Source organism: Acomys russatus, chromosome 21 (assembly GCF_903995435.1).
Source record: "Acomys russatus chromosome 21, mAcoRus1.1, whole genome shotgun sequence".
NCBI lineage: Eukaryota > Metazoa > Chordata > Mammalia > Rodentia > Muridae > Acomys > Acomys russatus.
In genome coordinates this window covers 51,279,017-51,304,109 of record NC_067157.1, presented here as the reverse complement: position 1 = coordinate 51,304,109, position 25,093 = coordinate 51,279,017, and the positions used below count along the sequence as shown (strand labels likewise).

At 46.6% G+C, this 25,093-nt stretch overlaps 1 protein-coding gene across 5 annotated transcripts in view; it reads right to left on the bottom strand.

Annotated features, from left to right (window-relative positions):
• The window catches only part of Synj2 (synaptojanin 2), a 98,950-nt gene that overhangs the window by 53,995 nt on the left and 19,862 nt on the right, over window positions 1–25,093 (bottom strand). For all 5 annotated transcript variants that reach the window (XM_051164053.1, XM_051164054.1, XM_051164055.1 and 2 more), the window contains exon 2: window positions 6,406–6,492. In XM_051164053.1, coding sequence (XP_051020010.1) covers window positions 6,406–6,492 — 87 coding nt within the window. The remainder of the gene's footprint in view (window positions 1–6,405; window positions 6,493–25,093) is intronic.

Here is a 25,093-nt window from a genome sequence, read left to right as displayed (position 1 = left end):
GGTCTACAAGTTTTAAGACTTGTAGAAGGAAGGATCCTGATGCCAAAGGCCTGCGCGAAAGGCATAGCACAAGAGGACGCCACCTGCAGTTGCTCCCACCTACCTGCTACTATCACTCAATGCTGTCCAACACTGAAGGATACAAAAGTCACCAAGGATTTGAGGCACTTGAAGAGCTTTTCCTTGTCTGTCCACAACTTCTACCTGGGTAGAGCAGAAGGGCACTTGCCGCTGACTGGTAGCATTATATTTTACAGCATGTTCTAGGCACTGACGGGTACAAAGGAAACTGCCAGAACTCCATTATCAGTGCCGAGTGGATGCTTATGACCTGCTGAGCATGCTCTTCATCCCCAGGGGGCCTTCTAACCACGCTTCCTCGCTCCATCCCTCAGGCTCTCACCCCATCATAGCACATTCTGTGCTCCGAGTCCTCCACTGGTCACCCTCTTCTACTGCGCAGTGGTTAACCAATTTCTTAACCAGTTTTTGATTGATCCTTGCAGCCATCTGTAGTACCAAACTAGCAAAACAATATAAACAGTTCAAAGGAAACAAAACATCTTGGGAATCATTTAACACGAAATGTAAAGATGTGCTGTGAAGATATTTTATTATAACAAGATGGTAAATATTATTGATTGGTGGAAAAACAGTATACTCTACCACTTTTAATTATAATTTTCTTTTTTAAAGGTTTAGTGTGTGTATGTGTATCCATATCCACAGAAACCAGAGGTGTCAAGTCCCCTGAAGTCACAATCACAGGCAGTTATGAGCCGTCCTCTGTGGGTTCTGGGAACTGAACCTTGGTCCTCTGGAAGAGCAGTACACTCTTAGCCACTGAGCCGTATCTCCAGTCTCTGTTTTTTACCTTTGGAGGTATAAACAAAAATGTCCATGTTGGTAAATCGTTGGAAATACAAATTTTAATTATAGAAGGAGGAGGAGGAGAATTTGAATTACTATTATCACTGACAGATGATATCCATTAGATTCTTCTTCAGTTTTGTGAAAAGCAAACACATGGGCAGCCCTCCACTTACAATCGAATTGTACTGAGCCCTTGGCATGGCTGGCTTCCATAGCACTGACAGCAATGCTTTCAAATAAGCCTTGGGAGTTAGTTCATACAACAGGATGCCATGCTAATATTCTGGATGAGAAAAAGTGACTTATGACATGAAGAACGACGAGTGCAGGTGACACACGAGGCCACGTTTCTAAACAGAACAGCTACTAGAAAGAGCTGAGACCTGGGAGTGGACTTCACAGAAGCCCACATGTCTCTGCACCTCTGTGGCCATAGAGGAACATGGGGCTGTGGATCCCACGCTGGGCCACGGCCTCTGCTGCAAGGCCTCATCTGGCCCCGCTCAACAGATGGCCAGACCAGTCATATTGGCCTGACTCTATCCTACCCAGCCTCATTCAACAGCCCTTTATTTGTGTTCCACATGCTATAGATTAAAAAAAAAAAAAAAAAAAAAAGGCACAGAGTCGAGGCCAGCAGTAAACTGGTGGAGGTCACACAGAGTTGCACATCGTGGGTCAAAGCAAGGGCAGAGGGGTTCATTCACCCGCCTCAGATGTCTGCGGCCTCTCCCCAGGCTCATCTTGACTACACAACCGGGCTTTGCTTCTGAGAAGTAAGATCTATTTTCTAATACCAAGAAGCACAGAGAAGCCATCTGGGTTCAGTGACGTCTCAGGAGTGTTCAATGGAGGCTGAATTCAGGGGCCCGAAACCAGTGGGGATCCCACAGCAAGGTTAAAGGTCAAGCTTAGCTGGGGCTGTGGAGTCTATGCTCCTCCTGGTGCTTGTTGGGGCCTCAGACAAGTCGCTTTGCCTTCTCTTGGTCTCACAGTGAAATACACAAGGGATTTCGTAGAGTGCCAGTCTCTCCCTGCTAACAGGCTCAGGTCTAAATGCCACGCCCCTCTGTGTGTTGTCTCTAGGTCTTCTTCTGTTTGCATAGCATGGAAACAGTACACTCAGTACTGCACTGTGGCCGGAAGCTCCGCCGGTGAGAGTGCACGTGCACTGTGCTAGCCAACACCACAGAAAAACCCAAAACCATCCTTGGGCAGCCTATTTACACCAAAGGAAGTGGCAGCAGACACTATCTGTTAGAGTCCCCACTCCCATAGCTGGATGCCAAGTATTTGCCAACAAACACTTAGCGACTCAGACATCCTTCTCCAGAGAAATCTGAAGAAGTGACCCCTGCAAGCATAGCGACTATTCGAGGAATCAGTCAGTCCCTGAAGTCACCAGCCTGTGCTTTGGTCTTCTCAAAGCCCCTTTCACACTCCAGGTGTGGCAGAGACAGAAGAAGGGGACAGCAGAGCTTCTTAGGATGCTGTGTGAGCTGGGTCGTGCTGAGGCACACCTTTAATCGCAGCATTTGGGAGGCAGAAGCAGGTGGATCTCTGAGTTCAAGGTCAGCCAGGGCTACATGGAGAAACCCTGTCTCAAAAACAAACAGAAGGATGCTCGCTCTTCTCCCTCTCCCTCTCTCTCTCTCTCTCTCTCTCTCTCTCTCTCTCTCTCTCTCTCTCTGTGTGTGTGTGTGTGTGTGTGTGTGTGTAAGTTCCTTCTGTCAGTCTCAGGATGGCCGCTGTCCCCATATCATATCCTATCACATGATCAGCCACATTAGACTTTGAAGAGTGCCCACAGATTAAGGCTATTATGTTCATCCTCTCCTGAAGAACTCTTAAAAACCATATGGGGGGGGGTGCCAGCTGGTGAACTGGCTTAGTGGGGAAAGGCACTTGCTGCCAAGCCTGGTGACCCTAGTTCAATCCCCAGGATTCACATGCTGGAAGGAGAGCACCAATTCCTACAAGTTGTTTCTGATCTCCACATTTACGTAATGGCATGCTCATCTGCACACACTTTTTTTTTTTAAAGTGTGTGGAATGGCTGGCAAGCTGGTCCATCCATTAGAAGAACTCGCCTTCATGCCTGATGACCTGACCTGGTTTTCTCTTTGTGGCCAGAGATGGGTTTATTACACTTCACACTCTATAGACCATCATCAAAGGAAGCCAAGGAAAGAACTTGGAGGCAGGAACTGATGCAGGGGCCTCGGAGGAGTGCTGTATACTGGCTTGCTTCCCCTGCTGTGTGTAGCCACCTTTCTTTTACAGCCCAGGGTCACCTGCCAAAGGCCAGCACTGCCCGCAGTGGACTGGGCCCTCTTATATCAGTCAGCAATCAAGAAAATGCTCTCACAGACATCCCTGCAGGCCAGTCTGACGGAGTCAATTCCTCAGCTGAGCTCCCCTCTTCCTGTATCTGTCTTGGTTGTGTCAAGTTGACAAAAGACCCAGCACATGACCTTAGGTCAGGTGCCCACATGGCAGAAGAAGAGCGCCAACTCCTGAGTATTGTTCTTTGGTCTCACCACAAATGCCGTATGCGTGCACTCATGTGCACACTCACACAAATATATATACATATATATATATACATACATACATATATATATATATATATATATATATATATATATATATATATATATATATATATATGAGAGAGGAAGAGGCAGTTTCTCTGTTGTTACAGATGGAAAAACAGCTCTAGAGAGAGTAATGAACATAGAAGGTCAGTCAGTTGTGAAGACAAGGCTAGAATCCGGAAGAGTCTGGTAGAGAATTTCTAGGGCTAGCATGTGCAGGCTCACAGGCTATGCACTACAGAGCTCCACAAGAAACAACTCAATACAGACTGGGGCTTGAGTTGTCCCTTGAAGCTAGGAAACAGGAAGGTGTTGAGAGCTCAGGTCAAGGAGAAACTGAACCCCTGTGTCCGCTGGGGTAGGCTCTCTTTCTGCTGTATTCCCTTTCTAGGCTTTGTCTTGTGTATAAGCCAGCCAGCTCATAGATAGTCATGAGCACTCCTACCCTTCCTGCTGGCAGGAGCTGGGGATGGGCTTTTACGCGGCCTATTATGTTTCACGATTTCTAACACAAATGCCTGTTCTTCTTTTAAAGGACTGAACTTCAACTCTGTCTGAATTGAAAGCCCAAGGGGAAGCCAACAGAAGCCACACCCCACAGGGCACCTCCCAAAATACACAAGGATGAGGAGCACAGAGGAAGACGGCTCAGAGTTACAGGCCAGGGACACACAGAGGTAAGGAACACTGGGCTAATGCCAGCCTTTCCTGAACATACTAGAGAGAGATGAGTTGGACAGGCATCCTATCTTTTAGAAACCAACACATTTTCCAGAACGTGCTGACACAAGGCCAAGGGAACCCCCAACATACTCAAAGTCAAACTTCCTTTCCAAGCCCAGAGAGCCTTGAAAGCAGCGCTGCATGGGACTCTTACAGGCAGCTTTGGGAATCTCTGGGGACATCAGAAGCCATGGTGGTGGCTTCCCCAGGCTCAAGCCTCCCGCTGATCAAGCACCCAGCTTGGTTGGCTAGTCTGGCTTGGCCCAACAGGAGGCTGTATCCACTCACTCCTTAGAGGGCTAGCTCAGGAAAGAGGGCTGATAGACCTGGCCAGCTGGGGGGTCTGGATACATGGCAGCTCTATTCCCTGCTGAGGACTCCTCAGATAAACCTGCTCACCCAGACAAGGATTCTTTATGGATCCTACTCAGAAACAATGCCCTGTATCTGACCTCACCTCATAGCTCAGGAAAATCCCTGTCCTGTGAGACAGTGAAGACATCATGTGTCACTCTTCCTGTTGTTGGACACCAGGCCCCTGTGTTGGACACACAGGTAGCTTGTGACGCCACAGGGCACATGTGTGAAATCCAGGTCCTACTTGAAAACAACCCAAACTTGTGTCAGTTACCTGAGTCCGAGTCCCTATCAGGTATCAATGCATCATCTGTTTGTGTTTCAAAAAAAGAAAAAAATTGCCAATTATACCTTTAAGATCAGACTGTGAGCTATGCCAAGTGCCAGAGCGTAACACCAGAGGGAGTGGGGGGGGCTGCCAATGGGGGAGGGGCAGTTTCCAGGCCTCCCTTCTGTATGCAAGCAGATGATAAACAAGACTGCTTTCTTGGGGAGCAGGGTAACACTAAAGCCATCACATTATAGCACAGTACAAAGAAAAGAGCACTCTGAGCAAAGCCGCCAATCCTACTGATGATCATTACAGGGCAAGATGGAGGTCTGTCACCTCAAAAGATTGCACAGAGGGAAAGCTCAGCCCACAAACACTTATCTGCTCACATCTTCATGAAGGAGCAAGTGGTTGGAGGCAGCTGGCTTGCTCTGAGTCCCAGCTGAACTCTTCACCCCAAGGCAACGTTGGAGAATCCCTGAGCCTGTTTCCTGTCTCCTTATCTGCAAACAGGGAGAGATGGCTACCACTTTGGCTGGTGCTGAAGTCTGAACATGTTAACCAGTGTCTAGCCTTTTAGCACACCGCCAGCATCTAGAAACTTCATTTTGCTGTGTGAGTAGCAAACTCTTTTCCGAAACATTTCCGATTTGGAAATGAGGGGTGTAATCATCCTATCTAGTTGCGAAGGTGGGGTGGAGGGTGGGGGGGGGGGTACATGCCGCCGCAGAAACGGCCCAGAAAAGTACTGGCAAGCAGATCAATGCCGCTTGGCCAGCCCTGAAACCCTGTCCAAACAGGCTGCGTGCAGAGGAGTTTTACCACCCCAGCTCAGGAAAAGCCCCCAAGGCCTGAAACTGGAAATTTCCCAGCTGTTCCCAACAGTAATGTGACCTGTGCCCTGACCTTGTCTGGAAAGGCCACTGGACTTCACAACCCGGTCATTAGTGATAGGTGGACTGACCTAAATAAACCAGGCTCCCCTCAGCGGGAGGAAGGAAAGGCACAGGAGCCGCAGTGGAGCTACTGCAGAGGTGGCTGCCACCAGCTCAGGGCAAGCAGAGCTGCCCACTTCTTCCTGTGTGTTCTCACTCTTCCGTCAGACCCATTTGGATGCAGTTTCCTTTCTCTCTTACCCCCACATAGAGTGTCGCAGTCCTCTCCTGGCCACCAACCCCCAGACCAGCCCCTTCCTCTCTGGTACACCCAGCATGCCCAGTGATGCCGCTTCAGGCAATGGTTTGAGCCATGGTGCAAGTCTGCCGACCAGACACACCTAAGGAGGCGGCAGATGCTTGAGAGGCGCACAGAAGCCCCCATCACCTTGGAAGAACTTAGGTCTGGAAGGCAAACGTCCCAGCACCCAGAGCTGATTCCTCTGCTCCAGACAGGGGAGTATCAGGGTACCGCCACCTCCTTCTCCCCACCCCCCCCCCCGAAGAAACAGGCTGAGAAATACGAAGAAGCAACATCTTCAGAAATGAAAGTGGCTAGCAAACAGAATATCTGACTGGCCCGCCTCCCCGGGCTGACACCAGGGACTGCCCACAGCAGAAGCCAGAAAACTGAGCCATGCTTACTCACCGGATTTTAACCTCAGTTCCCCGAGGCAGCCATAGGCATCCGTCAGCTTGCCATACTGTCCTTTAATGACTTCCTTCTCTTCCGAATCTAGGGGTGGAGGTGGGGGTTGGGGGAGAGAAAAACATCAGAGAGACATCAGCAAGCAAGTGGCTCCGTTCACGCTCGTTCATTCACACTGTGCTTGCCAATCTGGCTCTCACCCACGCGAAAAAGGAAATGCAGACAATAGCACGGCCCACAGACACCATGTGTACAGGTTTTAGGATCCGAGAATCACAGAGATGCAAGGATTTAGACCTTCCCGTGGAAGGCTTGTTCTCTGGAAATGCTGGAAGCTTCCTAGGGAGTGGGGTGTGGGGGTAGCTGGAGAATGTGCGAGAAGCCCTAGGGTGGCTAGTGGTGCTGGGGCACCTTGGGTCTGGATTATTATTCATTTCACTGCACATACTGTGAGCAGGGTGGGTCCCCCACCTCCACCCCCAGGGATTCTCTGTGTAGCCTTGGCTATCCTGGTCTCACTTTGTAGATCAAGCTAGCCTCAAACTCATAGCAATCCCCCTGCCTCTACCTCTCTGAGTGCTGGGATTACAGGTGTGCACGACCATGCCCAGCTAGGGTGAGGTCTCATAGTCTACGTGCAAGGTCTGTCTGGTCAGCAGGCTTGGACCACGGTTTGACCCATTGCCTGAAGCAGCATCACTGGGCATCCTGGGTGTTTCAGAGAGGGAGGGGTGGTCTGGGGCTTGGTGGCCAGGAAAGAAAAACTGCGACCTTCATTCCTAAGTGCCAGCTGCACAGGAGCTTCATTTGGGAGATCCCCAAACACCTGCTTCTGCTAGGGGCCATCAGAGCAGAGGGGTCAGGGTGGCTCAGGGCTGGGGCAAGTGAGCCCCAAGGCAAGCTGCAGACTTTACCTGCTGGGTGACTAGCAACCTATGCAAGGCTCAGGCTAGCTTAGGAGCAGGGGTGAAGGAAAGTACACCGGGATGCCGTAAGTACCTCTGGAGATTCCCGGAGGGGAAGGAGGCCTATGGACCCTTTCTCATAGTGATGCCTCAACTGCATTAGAACAATATAGGAACTCTAATCATTGTGACAACACTACACTAAAGACCCCACAAACAGCACATGTGGATAAGGCATCCAGAGCTGGTGAGTTTGGAGGTGTAGACAGTAGACACATGGCCATCAGGGCCTGGGTGTGGATGAAGGAACACGGAGATTTGCTTATAAGGTCTCTCTTGTTTGTTTGGTTTGGTTTTGGTTTTTCGAGACAGGGTTTCTCTGTGTTAGCTTTGACTGTCCTGGACTCGCTTTGTAAAATGCTGGCCTCGAACTCACAGTGATCCTTCTGCCTCTGCCTCCGGAGTGCTGGGATTAAAAGCGTGTGCCACCACGCCCGACTAATGAGGTCTCTCTTAAAGGGGCAAAAATATTCTAAAATTAGATCGTGGTGATGGTTAACATAACCTTGTAAATACTAAAATTCTTTTAAAAAAAACATGGAACTATATACCTTCTGGGATCAGTTATGAGTACATTTCAATAGAACTGGTATAAAAATCAACAACAAAATAAGACGACAGAGGGCACCAATTTTGCTGGTATGCATGTATGTCTGTATATTTGCATCACATGTATGTCTAGGGCCAGTGGAGGTCAGCAGAGAGCATCTGGATCCCCTGGAACTGAAGTTATGATGGTTAGATGCCATCATGTGGGTGCTGGAAACTGAAACCAGGTCTTCTACAAGAGCAACATATGGTCTTTAACTGCTGAGCCATCTCTCTAGCCCATGGTAAGCAAAATAATTTAAGGTCTGTGGTGCTTGCCTAGTATGTACAAGGCCCTGGGTTTGAGCCCCAGCAAAACACACACACACACACACACACACACACACACACACACACACAAACACAATGTTATAATATAGAAATATATATGTTTATTGACAATATTTTTTAAACGTATTTTACATTTGTGTGTAGGGTGTGCGTGTCACAGGACATATGTGGAAATCATAGGATAATTTGCACAAGTGGTTCTCTCCTTCCATCACGTAAGTCCTGGGGACTGAACTCAGGCAGTCAAGGTTGGTGGCAGGTGCCTTTACCTGCTGAGCCATCCTATTGCCCCTTGTGCATTATTTTAAATAACAAAATCTAAATGTGGAGTGGCTGCCCACACCCATAAGCTTTGCCCTCGAGAGCTGAGGCGAGATTTCCAGGAGTGTAAGATCAGCCAGGCTATAGAGTGAGACCCTGACTCAAAAAAAGCCGAAATAACAGCAATAATATTGACAAGTAAACAAAACCCCACAGGGTCTAGTAGTCACTTAATTTCAAATAAGTAAAGAGAAGTAAACAATTTTTCAAGACGTCCTGTTAGGTAGAAGTTCCTCTCAGTGACAAGATGAGGCGTGTAGGTAACAAGCTGGTCTACTTGCTTCTCTCCCTAACTGAGGGCAACTCTGGCTTTCAGTTACAAAGGATGAAAATAAAGGTGGCCTTCTGTTGTCCCAGAGCCTCAGGTCTCCCCTGAGAGGTAGGGGTGAGGGCTGGCTGGAGCTGCGTCTGCATCATCGCAGAGGTGAGGAAGGAAATAACTACTGCTTTGTCCTCCCATGCACCAGGAAGGGTTCCCAGCATTCAGAAATCTCCAGGAAGAACTGAGATACCAGAATGAAACATTAGAGGGGGGTGGGGTGGGGAGAGGGAGAGGAGGGAGAGAGCAGAGGGACACAAATGACATATTCTCACACCAGCCCTGAGTACAGACAAGCTGGGAACAATCTGGCCATCATTGCTTCCTGCCCTCTGAAGATGTCCATCCAAAACAGGCAAGTGTGCAGAGCATTGCCAAAATGCTATAAGCACAGAGCCTAGCCTTAGCAGACACATCCTGACACCCCAGTTCCAAAGGTCCAAAACAGACTGGACTTCTAGCCCTCTCACCTGTTCCTCTCATGAACACATACATCCATGAGACCACACAATCCTTACAGGTTCTAGCCCCAGAGCCATGTCCTCACTGTACTTCCCTTCCTTTTCTCTAGTTGACCCTGGAGACAGTGAGAAGCCACCAGGTCCCCTCAGCAGAACTTAGAATCCCTACAAAATAGAACACAGGGATTGCAGGAGCGGTGGTTGGTGGGATATATGTCTGGAGCTGGCAGTGAGGTCAGAGACAGACACTGCATCTCTGCAGGCAGCATGGAGCCAGGAGGCCATTTCACAATGGAGGCTGACCATCAAGGCTGCGAGGAGCCGGTATCCTTAGCTGTATCAGGCTGAAGGGAGACTTGGTCCAGAACTACCCAAGAGCCTGAGTTCTCCCCTTCGGGACAACTACTCAGGGGAGGGGGCAGGGAGGGGGGAAGCAGACCCTTGACTATACCTGAGAAGAAGGAATTCAGAGTGAAGCAAAGTTGGGGAGTTTATTAGGTAAGCTAAGGGTGAACACATGCTTTAACAAAGCGTTTAGAGAGAGAATTTCTTAGGGAAAAGACCAAGCACAGTCAACCAAGACACAGGCCAGGGATTCTCAAGAGGGAGGGTGGCGTTTAGGTGTCTTCACGAATTTGTAGCTTGTAGTCTACAACAAGGTTTGATGATTTAGCAAAGTGTAAAAAGGAAGTAAAGTTTAAAAATCAAGTATCAAAATGCAAGCTGGGTTACTTATTTCTCATTTTAAAGAATTAGCTTTCGCAGGCAAGTGAGATGGCTCAGCAGTCAGAGGCCCTGGCCACCAAGCCCAACAACCTGAGTTTGACCTCCGAGACCCATGTGGTAGAAAGAAGGAGAAAACAATTCCAGGAAGTTGTTCTCAGACCTTTACATGTGTGTCATGGCACTTGGATACACACACGCACACACTCGTGTTCGCGTGCGGGGACATGTTTATGTATACGCGTTCACAAAGTAACATAACAAAACTTCTTTAAAAAGAACTACCTTTTGTGAATTAAATTGTAACATAGGTTTATAAGGTGTATTATTTAGATTACGATGAAAGAAGAGTACTAAAATGGCTAAACTGTAGCGGTCTGAACTCCAGCTATGCCACCTAATGAAAGTATTCTGTCTCTGGTCATGTAGCCATAAATTCCTAAAGCAAACTGGCCTCTGGACCAGCTGTAAATTCCTATGCAATGTGTCCCTGACCTCAAGGTTATGAGAACTGCCTGTCCAATTAACTGCTCTCTCCTCTTCTATAAACGCTTGCCTGCTGCAGATGCTCTCGGCTGCCTTTCTATATACGTCACAGTTGTGGGTTTTGCCTTCAAAAACTCAAACAAACTGGGGGCTGCAGCTGCTTCCCACTGCCTGGGACAGTCCTGACAGTGGTAAATAAAGGCTCCGGCTACTTTGACTTATTCAGGCCTCTCGGTGTTCTGTTTTGGTTTTCCCCGGGTACCCTAAAACAAAACTCAAGGCTACAAATATTCTGGCCCAAGTAAGTGCAGTCTGTTGTTTTAACATCCTTGTTAGAGGCATCTGCCAAAATGTAAACACTATGCCTTTGGGGGCTTAGATCTTATCACACACATTGAGGCTACCGAGTCAGGGCTTCTCCTTTTTTTTAGGGTCCTTCTGTTTTTCCTCATACGCAGCTCCCATTATTTGTTCCCTTCAAGACACCAGGATGGCTACAGCCAACTACTGTGGCTGTGCCCCTGAGGAAATCAAGGTGAGGGTCCTGTGACAGCTCCCCTGGTAGAGCTGCCATTAACCACCCAGTCCGTACCCTCGCGGTACGTGTGCTTCTATTTAAACACGCCTTACTCAGCCACACTGAACACATAGCGCAAGAGGCCCTGTCAGAATAAAGCTTAGCACACACAATGTTTTTCCCTCTAAGGGGTGCCACTGCCTCCTTGCACACAAACATGCTAGGTGGTGTCTCGGCACTGACCTGAGAGCCATCTTACTTTTGTTTTATTTATTTATTTACTTACATACTTGCTTATTTTAAGTGTATGGCGACTTTGCCGAAATGTGTGTCTGTGCACCACTTGTGTGCCTTGTGTTTCTCCAGTCCCCCCTCCCCACCCCACCCCCAAGGGCCATTTAAAAGCATGAAGACTCAGTGGTTAAAGGCACTTGCCACCAAACCCTGACAACATGAGTCCAGTCCCTGTAAACCACATGTCAGAAGAACCCACCTCCACCGTGTCCTCTAACTTTCACGTGAGTACCCATGTGCATATACACAAATAAACAGATAAATAAGCTGAGGCAATAGCTCGGCAGCTTTGAACACCGGCTGCTCTTCCAGAGGACGCAGGTGTGGCACTCTAACCAAGGAGCCAGACTGCCCCCAAGGCCCCAGCCTGACCTGTGGACAAACTGGACACCCGGAGAGTTATTGTCTCATGTTGCTAAAAAACCCGAGGTGAGGTCAGTTTTCTCATGGTTTTCTTCCACAGAAAAAGCCTCTCACCTTCTGCACCTGATGGTCAGACTGTCTCTGCCTGCACTGTCATAAAAACCCCAGGAGCCTGAGACAGCTGTCTAGGCAACGGACTGTGGACTGACTAGTCATCTTGATTGAGTCATGGATTCTTTCCTGTTACAATGTACCCTTCCCTGGTCTCTGATCACACTGACGGCTAGGCTAGCCCGCTAAGCTGACAGTAGCTTGATAGCTCCTTGCCCCAAAGTAATCCACCATGTTAGTCATTAGTCAGTCCATTAGCTAGTTTAGACTGCTAACTACCGGATCTCTTATTAAAAGGGAAGCAGGGGGCTGGAGAGATGGCTCAGCGATTCAGAACACTGACTGCCCTTCCAGAGGTTCTGAGTTCAATTCCCAGCAACCACATGGTGGTTCACAACCATCTATATTGTGACCTAATAAGCACTGTATACATAATAAATAAACAAATCTTTAAAAAAAAAAAAAAAAAAAGGCAAGCAGGCTTGCCTTGCTCATAGAGCTCATGTTAAAGATAAAGAGGCTTCTGATGCTTTCTCAATCCTACTCATGTTTAAAATTCAGGCCTAAGGCCTCATTCCTAAAGCTGCTACTGTCAGGTCTAGATACAGCCTACCTTGTTACCAGACTCATCAGTCACTGGAATTCTAATTTATTAATCTAACTCTGGTTAAAAAAAAATCTACTATATGATCCACTGTCACAGTTCCAAGCGCAAGATTTTAAATTTCCTTTGGTTTATCTTTTAACTATAGACTTTAAAAAACGTTTCTCACTGTGCTTGGCTGATACGGACCGAATCTTCTGGACAGAGGGAAGACGCCCCTCTTGCATGATGTGTAGTCATGCTGAAAAATAAGATCAAGTGGGCTTTTGCCTGTCTGCTCTGCGGGAGGTTTCCGTCCTCCCCACGTTACCGGTCCACAGATGTCAGAAAGATCCGAGAGGCTTCTGCCTTTCCTAAGCTGCCTCAAAGAGTATTCATGCTTTTAAGCCAAGGTTTTATCCCTAAGCCTGTGCTATGCCATAACATGTATCTCTATTACCTTTTTCTATAATGTGTATTTCACTGCAGATTGCTAACATGTCTAAAGTTTATCTCCTTTTAAAGTTACAAAAAAAGAAAAAAAAAAAAAAGAAAAATTCTCGTAAGCTTCAGGGGATCCACTCAAATCCACAGGTCACAGTCCAGACAAGTACCACTGCTAGTCAACAGCCTAAGTTTTGGAACTCCCCTCCTCCAACTACAAAGACCATTGGCCTAAAAGTTTCAAACGTGCAACTAGATTTTTTTTTCTCCCTAACCTACTTAACATAGTCTTTTGGCCTGCTTTGCACATCCTGGACAGCACGGAAGCAGCTACCCACAGGTGCTCCGGTCTGACCCCACCCCTCCCCCAAACACAGACAGCGCCAGCTGGGCCCGTAGTCCCTAGGTGTTCTCACAGATCCCGGACATGAGCAAAGCAAACCAGCTGGCTCTCTCCCAGGACTTCGCCAGCCCACCCACCTCCATTCTCTTAGGGTCCCCAAAGATGTCTTCGACCCCAAGTCAGCAGGAAGCAGCCATTTTCCAACACAACATCCTCCTTCCTCGCCATCCCTTTCTAGTTCCTCACATTTTAATTAAACAAAAAGGGAGGAATGTGTGTTGGTGTGCAGGCAGTTCAGCTGGCCTGCCCTCAGGGGCCTTTAGGGTTCTGACAACATCCTATGTCCCCACCTAGGTCCTATGTCATCACCTGAGCCAGGTGTGAGGGATATAATTTGCCTGCCACCACCACCCACTGTCACTTCCTTAGCTTCTTTTCCTCTGTCCCCTGGGGTGCCCTGCTCTCCTTCTTTCTCTCCTCTCCTCCCTTCTACAATAAATCTCCTTATACCAAATATGTTGCATGAGGCCTATTTATTAATATTACAACAGTGAATTCCATTCTCAGCACCCACATGGCAGGAGCTCAAAACTGCCTGCAACTCTCATTCTAGAGGACCCTATGCCTTTTCTGGCTTCTATGCATGTGGCACACATACGCACAGGCAAAACACCCAGACACATAAAAATAATATGTAAAAAAATTTTTAAAATAATTTTTATTTAGTTTTACTTTATGTGCACTGGTATGTAGGTGTCAGATGCCTTGGAACTGGAGTTACAGACAGTTGTGAGCTGCCATGTGGGTGCTGGGAATTGAACCCAGGTCCTTTAGAAGAGCAGACAATGCTCTTAACCACTGAGCCATTTCTCTAGACCCTAATAAATGAAAATTTAAAGATAAACAAATGTGAAAATAAAAATGTGAAACCACCAAAAAAAAAAAAAAAAAAAAAAAAAAAAGGCACAAACTGTGGCATTAAGTAAGCCTTCAAAAGGCAGCTTGCCCTCAGGACCAGGACAACAAGTCATGTTTAACGTTTTTTGGGGGAACGTGCAATGGGTGATCAAATTTCTGCCATTCATTCTGTCCTATACAGATGACCACAAAAATGCTCTACAAATCTCAGAGTTACCACACATTTTAGAGAACTGAGAGGATCTATAGGTGTCGAGCGTGCAAACAATGAGGAGTCATTGAACTTGGTTCCAGAGCTTGGCAAAGTGTAGAAGGAACCATTTAGCCTCAGAGTGTAAATTTACTACCAACAGGGTTTCCAGCCTGGGATGGCAGGGGATGTCCCTGGCAGCCACAGAGACTTCAAGGGATAGCTGTGGGAAGCTATACAATAGCTGAAATTGTATGTAAATTGTATGTAAATATTTATGACTAGGAGCCACAGCCATCAACAGACTCTCAAAGAGGTAACTGATCTCACAGAGATTAAGAATCAGCAAGCTCAATGAATTAATTTCCCCAAAATGCGACTGGGCATTTATTTTTATAGAGTGATCAAAGTAGCCTTAGTTCCAAGTAATGAAATCAAATGCTTCCCCCTCTTCCCCCACCCCCCTTAGACTAGACAGTCCTGGATCCTAGAGCTAAGCAGACCCTGTCAGCATTTGGGGGCTTCTTGCAGCCCTTAGACGGGGACTGGGAAACCACAGACGCACCCTTTTCACCACATGATGCAACCCTGGCAGTCAGGAGAGGTGGCATCATATGCTCTTAGCAAGAGTGAAGGTATTCTAGAGAGAAACACACTTTTCTCCTTGTCCACACACAGCTGAACACCCCGCATCAAGGCCCCTCTGATCTGATCGGAGCAGCCCTACAGAGTCGATTCCTATAACCATCCCCAGGACGGTACAAGATAGATACCTCCTATGCACAGACTCAAGGCTAGCACATGGATTGCTGCCATCCCAATTGTTAGGGCAAGAATCTGGGCCCTGGCTCCCCTAATGATCTCAGCTATCTGTCTTCAGCTGGCCAGTTCAAGAAATAAGTAATACTAAAAGCAATTTATTCGGTGTGGCCACCCTGCAAAGATGAACAAAGAGGTCTAACGACCCCTTAAGTTCATCTTAGGAATCCCAAGCCTCTCCTGTCAGGATGGTCTGACATCTTGTCAGAAGTGAGCAACATCTCCAAGAGACAAGCTCCTCTGGTTGGCACCAGGCTTCAACTTTTCCTTTCTTCCAGCATGACAGCCCTGGGGAGATTCCAGTCTCTCGGGACCTATTGTTTCACCAGTCTGGTACAGCGCTCTCTCTAGAATACCTTCCTTCCAGGCAGCACCAGTTACTCCTCCTCAGGGCCCATGCAGGGACACACTAGGCCCCAGAATCTTCTTCCCGGCTCTGCAGCACATTCAGGTGAGGGGCTGGGGGAGGTTTCGGTGGGGTGGCAGATGGGGCAATGATGACAGGTTGACAGGTCCCTTCATCCAGAAAGCTCACTGGCTAAGAGTGGTTACTGGCATGAGCCTGGGCCCTGATCTGAAGCTGTGAAACCCAGCCTCATTGGGAGAAGTGGGGCCTGTTCTGCAGGATGTTGCCCTGGCTGAACCCACTGTCTTCCCCGGGTGCCAGGTGAAGCCAGGGCCAGGAAAAGGGAGCAGAAGGGATTAGCGCTCCTCTGAGAAGTGCAATCGAATAATTCTGACACCAAAAACGCGGATTTCAACTCTAGCAGCTTTACAGACCCCAAGTGTCATCTGGTCTCACTTTGTTCACTCTAAGACAAAGAAACCTTTGTGCATTCACTCAGCTATGTAAATAAACCCAAGCAGACTGAACAAGTGACAGGAAACTGCTAAACAAAGTGATATGGTCCAGTCCACACTTCAGGGGGATGGGAAGCTGACCCCAGGAGAAGCTGTGGAAACCAAACTGACCTGTGACCCCTGTGGAGTCGGCATCGGACACCAGGCAGGAAGAGGTGAGTTCAACAAACGAGACTTGAAACAGCCCTTCTGCTAATATTTCTTAAATTAGCAAACAAAACTCCACAGGGCTGCCTTGTCCCATTCGATTCCTGTCAATCATTGATTTCCCTATTCAAAACAGCTTTCTCACTTACTGCTGCATCGCTCAAAACACTGCTGATGTCTATGGATGTGTGGATGTGTCTACTGTATATACCATCACAAACAACCCGTAAACAAAGCAGGAGGCTGGAAAACAACAGACACCACCCTCTCTCACAGGCGAGAGAACAAAACTAAGTTGAGTTCAGGGTCTTGCAGGGGGTGGGGGTCCCACCTTTCCTAGCAACCATGGCTGCTGCTAGGGGCCTTCGATGTGTCTTGACTTGTAGCTTCAGTCACCCTCTGCCTCACACGACTGTCTTCTACTTACATGGCCCTGTCCTAATATGTCACATGACTTCAGCAGTTACCCTGGATGAGGGGCTCAACCTACTCCACCGTGGCTTCATCTGCCTACGTCTGTGAGGTCCTGCCGTGGCTCCATCCCCACCCCTGGAAGCTCATGCGCTGTGGTTTTGCTCTCTAAGCTGTCAGTGCTATCAGGAGGAGGTGAGTGGGACCTGGAGGAGGAAGAGTCTCCTTGTGTTGTCAGACTTGGAGGTCACAGCCTGAGCCCCGAATCAGGCTTGGTTGCCCATCCTTGATAAAGTAATTAAAAAGAGCCAAATTAATAATGGAAAGGAGAAAAGGGGTTTATTTAATAGTTACAGTGGGAAGAGGACAAAGAGATCTGGTGACACCCGTCCCCCCCACCAACACACAATATCCTTCTTAATCTTATTTTAGGTGTCCTGAAGTGAAATTAAAATTCAAATAGTGGGCTCGCAATGTGCATATCTAAGCAGTCCCGGTCACATGTGGCCCTGCCCACCACCACCACCATATCATCATCTGGGCTTCCATCTCCTGCTGGTGGCCTGACAAGTTATTAGAACTCTGTGAAGTCTTCTTCAGGGAGGCTGTTAGCTCACAAGGGGGTCTGCTAGTCGGCTAGCCAATCTGATCTGCCTCTGGGTTGCTTAGCAACCTCTGACATCATCACAGGCTGCCTGCCACCAGGTGTGTGCCAGGCGCCCAGGATATAAAAGGATAAGCCTGCCACCCGTCGCTCTCTTACTCTTGTACTTTTCTCTAACTCTCTCACATTCTCTCTTGCACTTTCTCTGTCTGTCTCTCTCTCTCTCTGTCCCCCTGGGGGACCCCTCTGCCCTTTCTTTCTCTCCCCATTCTTCCACAATAAATCTCTCCACATCATATCGGTTGCATGGCATCTCACTTTTAATCCTAACAGAGGTAAGCCCCATTACCCTCCCCCGACATAATCTCTTTTCTCCTCCCAGCATGAAATTCCCATTTCTTTAGGGTCCACCATTTCAGCTGTCTGATAGTGTGAGAGGCACAAGTATCTGTAGAAATGGTCATTTCTGCCCAGCCAGTTACACGTGAGATGAGCGGCTGGGCTCCACTACAGGCGTGCTCCTTGATGTTCTGCCTAAAAGCAACGGAGTCAAGCCACCATGAGCTGCAGTCTCTAAGGGTATGTGGCCAGAATAAAGCGTCCCCCATTAAGCTGACTCTCTTGGGCACTTTGTCACAGTGCCACAAAGGTGACTAACATGGGTTTCAGTCTGAGGTACTGGAGCCTACAACTTCAATGTGTCTTTTAGGGGATACTGCTCAGTCTCTACACTCAGTAACCGTCTTACTTGGGGAGACAATCCCTTTACAGCTGGGAGCCCTTTCCCTTGAGTATGGTTCTCCATGAACTTCCTTCCTTGATGCCTGTCTCCACAGTCCCTCCATGCACTCCAGCTGGCCTTGTTGCACAATTCCTGCATGCAGCATGCACTCCACCTCCAGGGTGCAGTACCCCAGCTGCACAATGCCCCCACACAGAGAAGCCTGGCCTCTTAGCACTTTGCCCAGAATCACCCCATACTCTTCTTGCCCTCAAACCACTCCATTTTCCCTAGAGGACTGATGAAAAAAGAAATTATTTTTGTTCATATACATACATACATATATATTCAAATGTCTACTGGCACCAAATAGGTAATGGATGAATGCAGCTACCAAATGGAGCCACATTGACAATTACAGCCAGTGGTCAACAGGTAGGTATGTCAGCCAGTATCTACAAAGATAAAAGTTTTCGAGGGAAACAGTGTAGTGAGAATTCTGGAATTTCAGTTGCCACCTTCATGAGGAGGTCTGTGGTGGGGCGGAGGGGAGCCCAGGAACATTTAGTGTAGATTCCTCTCCATCAATTTCCTGCCTGCCTGCATGGTTCACCTGGGGTGTAGCCAGCAGACATGAGCTGGACTCTCTCCCAAACCCCATCTCCCACCTTTCCAAGGAGGCCTGTGTGTGTGTGTGGGGGAGCCCCAGAAATATCAAACTTAGAACCCTCCCTGCCAATTTCTACCTGCCTGGACCACCCGAGGCACAGCCAGCAGAGGTGAGCTGCACTCTGTCCCCTGAGCTCCACTGTCAGAACCACTGCTCTCCCTCCCTTCACGAGGAGGCCTGCAGGGCCCCAGGAATGCTCAGGTCCACCTGAGGCACAGCTACCAGAGGTGAGCAGCAGGCTGTTCCCTGAGCTCCACTGTCAGGTCCAAGGCTTTGCCTGGATCACTGAGGAGTCCTGCATCAGGAACATTTAGCCAACACCGAGGACAGCCAGAAGGCTAAAGGCCAACATAAGAGCACAATCAACAAGAACCAGGGCAATATGGCACCATCAGAGCCCAGCTACCCTACTACTGAAGCCCTGCAAATCCTAACACAGCTGAAGCACAAGAAGATGACCATCAATCCAACCTTACAGAGATGATAGAGGCCTTTAAGGAGGAAATGAAGAAATTGCTTAGAGAAATACAGGAAAATACAATCAAACAGATGAAGGAAATGAATAAACTGTTCAAGATGTGAAAATGGAAATAGAAGCAATGAAGAAAATACAAACTGAGGGAACCCTGGAGATGGAAACCCTAGGGAAGAGAACAGGAACTACAGATGCAAGCATAACCAACGGAATAAAAAAGATTGAAGAGAGAATCTCAGGTGTAGAAGACATGATAGAAGAAACTGATGCATTGGTCAAAGAAAATCTTAAATCTAAAGTGTTCTAGACACAAAATAGCTAAGAAATCTGGGACACTAAGAAAAATACTAGTTCAAGGTCCATAAAATATTTTCAACAAAATCATTGAAGAAAACTTCCCATACTTGAAAAAAGAGATGCCTATAAACATACAAGAAGCTTATTGAACCAGATTGAACCAGGAAAGAAAATCCTCCTGCCACATAATAATCAAAGCACTAAATGTACAGAACAAAGAAAGAATATTAAAAGCACCAGGGGAAAAAGGCCAAGTAACTTACAAAGGCAGAATTACACCTGACTTCTCAACAGAGACTTTAAAATCCAGAAAGGCCTGAGAAGATATCTTATATATCCTAAGAAACCACAGATGTCAGCCAAGACTACTATATCCAAAAAAACTTATATTCACCATAGATGGAGGAAACAAGACATTCCATGACAAAACCAAATTTAAACAATATCTATCAACAAATCTAGCCCTACAGAAGATAATGGAAGGAAAACTCCAACCCAAGGAGGTTAACAACACTCAAGAAAATACAGGAAATAAATAACCCCACTCTCTCTTCTCTGCGACCACCAATATCAAAATAACAGGAATTAATAATCACTGGTCATTAATATTTCTCAACATCAATGGACTCAATTCCCCAGTAAAAAGACACAGGCTAACAGAACAGCTATGAAAACAGGATCCATCATTCTGCTCCATCCAAGAAAAACACCTCAGCAACAAAAATAGATACTACCTCAGAGTAAAGGGAAAAATAGAAACAGAAGAAAATTAACAAACTCATTCTATGAGGCCACAGTCACTCTGATACCTAAACCATAACAAAGGAAAAGAATTTCAGACCAATTTCCATCATGAACATTGGTGCAAAAATACTCAATAAATTACTCACAACCCAAATCCAAGAACACATCAAAAACATCCACCACCATGATCAAGTAGGCTTTATCCCAGGAATACAAGAATGGTTCAATATACAGAAATCCATCAATGTAATCCCTCATATAAATAAACTGAAAGATAAAAAAAACCCACATGAGCATCTCATTAGATGCTGGAAAAGCCTTTGACAAAATCCAACGCCTCTTCATGTTTAAAATCTTGGAGAGATCAGGGATACAAGGTACATAACTAAACATAATAAAGACTATATACAGCAAGCTGATAGCCAACATCAAATTAAATGGAGAGAAACTCAAAGCACTTCCACTAAAATTGGGACAAGACAAGGCTGTCCACTCTCTCCATATCTCTTCAATATAGTACTTGAAGTTCTGGCTAGAGGAAAAAGACAACTAAAGGAGATTAAGGGGATACAAATTGGAAAGGAAGTAGTCAAAGTATCACTATTTGTAGATGATACGATAATATATATAAGTGACCTCCAAAATTCTTCCAGAGAACTCCTCAGCTGATAAACACCTTCAGCAAAGTGGCTGGATACACAGTTAGTGCAAAAAAAAAAAAAAAAAAAATCATTAGCCTTCCTTTATACAACTGATAAATGGGCTGAGAAAGAAATTAGAGAAACAACACCCTTCACAATAGCAATATATCTATATAAAGTATCTTGGTGTAACTCTAAGAGAGCAAGTAAAAGAACTGTATGTCAAAAACTTCAAGTCTCGGGGGCTGGAGAGATGGCTCAGAGGTTAAGAGCACTGTCTGCTCTTCCAAAGGTCCTGAGTTCAAATCCCAGCAACCACATGGTGGCTCACAACCATCTATGGTGAGATCTGATGCCCTCTTCTGGTGTGCAGGCAGAACACTGTATATGTAATAAATAAATAAATAAATAAAATCTTTAAAAAAAAAAACAAAAAACAAAACAAACAAACAAACAAAAAAAACCTTCAAGTCTCTGAAGGAAGAAGTTGAAGAAGATATCAGAAGATGGAAAGATCTTCCTTGCTCATGGATTGGTAGGATTAATATAGTAAAAATTACCACTTACCCAAAGTGATCTACAGATTCAATGCAATTCCCATCAAAATGCCAACACAATTCTTTATAGACCTTGAAGGAGCAACTCTCAACTACATATGAAAAAAAAAATAGGATAGCTTAAAAAAAAATCCTGTACAGTAAAAGAACTTCTAGAGGTATCACCATCCCTTATTTCAAGCTGTACTACAGAGGAATAGTAATAAAAACCACATGGTATTGGCATTAGAAACAGGTTAGTAAGTGGAATAAAATCGAAGACCCAGAAATAAACCCACACACCTATGGACACCTGATTTTTGACAAAGAAGCCAAAACCATACAATGGGGAAAAAGCATCTTCAACAAATGGTGCTGGTCTAGCTGGATGTGTAGATATAGAAAAACGCAAATAGATCCATATTTGTCACCATGCACAAAACTCAAGTTCAAATGGGTCAAAGACGTCAACGTAAAATTGGATACACTAAATCTGATAAAAGACAAAATGGGGAAGAGCCTTGAACATACCGGTACAGGAGACAACTTCTGAACAGAACACCAACAGCTCAGACACTAAGATCAACAATTAATAAATGGGTCCTCATAAAACTGAAAAGCTTCTGTAAGGCAAAGGGCACATAAATAGGACAAAATGGTAGCCCACTGTAGGCATAAGGTTATTGTGTAATTCAAATGCTGATTTCTGTACTCCCCATATTTGGTTGCAATCTTTGTTCTGAGAATCTCCTGTCTCAATGTTGTATAAACACTGCTCCCCAATTGTTCCCTAATATGCCAATAAAGCAGCTTACAGACAACCACTGAGCAGGGGAGAGAATAGAGCTGGACTTCCTGCCAGCCGTCGGGGGACGAGGAGTTAGAAGAGGAAGTAGGGGATTCATCCTTGGGCAGAGGTTCAGGAAACATCAGGAGAGAGGAAGTGGAGCAATAAAGCTACAAAGTATTATTGGGATGTGGGCTGGGAGAAAGCCAAATTGGCTTAGCAGGTTAAGACTAGATTAACAACTGATTGCTTCTTGTGCTGTGAAGTTTACTATTAAACAAATATGAAAACAGTCCCAATTATTTGTGTGATAGCTGGGTTAAGAGAGAAACAGAGAAACAAACATAGTTTTATATATAATTATAACAACCTACAGAATGAGAAAAAAATCTTCACCAACCCTACATCAGACAGAGGGCTAATATCCAATATATATAAAGCACTGGATGAGATAGGGGGTGGGAGGGGAATGGGGAGCTTAAGGATCAGGTGTGGGGAAAGGGTGGGGAGAGCTGGGAGAGACAATGGAAATTGGTAGAGGGATAGGGAAAGCTCCAGGGAGTTTATGGTGGTGATCCTAGATGAGACTCCTAGTAGCAGTAGATATGGAGCTGGAAGTGGTCGCCTCCTGTAGCCAGGTGGGATTTCCAGTGGAGGGAGGGGTATACTCATCCACACACAAAACCTTGGACCCAGCCAACCGATGACTGGCCCAACTTGAGTCGCATGCCATGAGAGAGATCCCACACTGACACTATTAATAATATTCTCCTACACTTGCAGACAGGAGGCTAGCATAACTGTCACCAGAGAGGCTTTACCCAGCAGCTGATGAAAACAGATGCAGAGACCCACAGCCAAACATTAGGTGGAGCTTGGGGAATCTTACAGGGGAGGAGGATGCATTGAAACAGCCAGAGAGGTCAAGGACATGACAAAAAACAAAACAAAACAAAACAAAAAAAAACCCTACAAAACCAACTAACCTGGACCCATAGGGGCTCGCAGAGACTGACCCACCAACCACAGAGCAGCCATGGGACGGATCTAGGACCACCCCACATATGTAACGGATGTACACCTGGTCTTCATGTGGGATCTCTAATAGCAGGAGGGGATGTCTCCAACTCTGTTACCTGCCCTTGGGTCCCCTTCCCTATAACTAAGATGCCAACGCCTTGTCTAGCCTTGATAAACGTTGTGCCCCGTCCTACTTGGGCTTGAAACCCTGGGAGATCTCCCCCTTCTCTGAAAAGAAAAAGAGGGGGGAGGGAGAGACTGGAAGGAGAGGAGGGAAAGTTCCTACTGGGTTGTAAAGTTAATTAATTAATTAATTAAAACATTTTAAAACCCACAGAAATATTGTAAGAATACGTTTTTGTTTTAATCCCAGATGTGGAAACATGGGACTGCTTCAGACTGTCTGCAGAGGCTGACTATGATTTGCCTCATGCTCTAGCAGAGGCATAGTTTTGCCAGCTGCCAACAGTTTCTGCGATTGTGTGATGTTTGGAATTCTGAGAACTTTTCAGTGGGTATATAAATGCTAGGACCCCAAGAGGCAGGGTTGTTAGTTGTTGATTGTTCGGGGCGGGGGGGGGGGCGCGGGTTGTTTGAGGTTTAAGTAGTTATGCTCAAAGAAGAAACAAGGAGAAAGAAATTAGATTCAAAGATCTCTCTCTCTCTCTCTCTCTCTCTCTCTCTCTCTCTCTCTCTCTCTCCCCTTTATCTTTCTTTCTCTCCTATGTAATGATAGGAGTGAAACCAAGAGGATAAAGAGGGGAACAAAGAGCCCCCAAAGCAGCAAAGACCAGCTACAAAACAGGACACTGCTGAGCATTCCATGCTGGCAATCAACCTCCATTTCTTTTAAGCAGCACAATGGTAAATGCACACATCTGCAGGGTGCCCATCTACAGCATCTGCCTTCCTTCACCTAATGTCTCAAAAACTGATGGAATGTTCCTGCTCTCCGTGCCTTCTGTTAAATTTCCTATGGGTTTTAACACAGGGGAACGGGGTGTTTCCCCAACCTGGCCACAACCAACCAGTCCGTGGAGGGTAACCCCTACTCTCTCAGCCCTTGTGCCAGTCCTCAATGAACCCATGTCTGAGTACCAAATGACTGTGTCTGGTAAAACCAGACAAAGACCATCAGCGCCAGGGCAGATCTAAGGCATGCTCTTGTCAGTGGCCAAGAAGGAAGCTAAGTGATGGATGACTGAGTAACGGCAGGTGAGGGGAGACCTGATAGAGGTGAAAGCCTAGGGGCTGTGGCATTGCACAGGCAGGCAGAGGGTGGAAGACTACCAGGTGCCAAGGTGGACAGACAGCTGAATAAGCACAGTGTGAATAAACAGTGACATGAGATGAGGAGAAAAGTTAGAGTGGTGAATGAAGAGTGGGAAGGGAATGAAATCTCATTTATTTATTTGTTTGTTTATTTTGTGTGTATGAGTGTTCTATCTGCATGTACACCTGCATGCCAGAAGAGGGCACCAAATCTCATTATAGATGGTTGTGAACCACCATATGGTTGCCAGGAATTGGACTCAGGACCACTGGAAGAGGAGACAGTGCTCTTAACCACTGAGCTATCTCTCCAGCCCAGGGATGAAATCTTAATTTAGTCTGATATAACATCACCGCAAATGCAGTGTTTGAATACAGATCTGATGGAAGTGAGAGAGAAATGATCCAAGAGAGAGTGGAAGAGCGCTACAGGCCAAGAGGAGAATTTATAAAAGCCCTGGGGAAGAGTCATTCCTGATGGTACAATAACCAGCAAGGAGGTCACTGGTTCAAAAGCGACACATCGCACAGTCTTGTAGGCCATGAAAGACCCTGGATTTCACTCTCAGTTATATGAGAGCCACTGCAGGGGTTTGAGGGCAGGGATAGCAGAGCAGACACATGCTGGCAGTGTGCACGGATTAGTTGGTTGGTGAAAATTTTCTCCTGGTGGCTTTATGGTCTCAGTGTGATGAGGAGCCAGGGCATCGAGGAGGGGGAGGGTTGAGGAGGAACAAAATAGAGAGGAACGGTGGAAGAGAGAGTG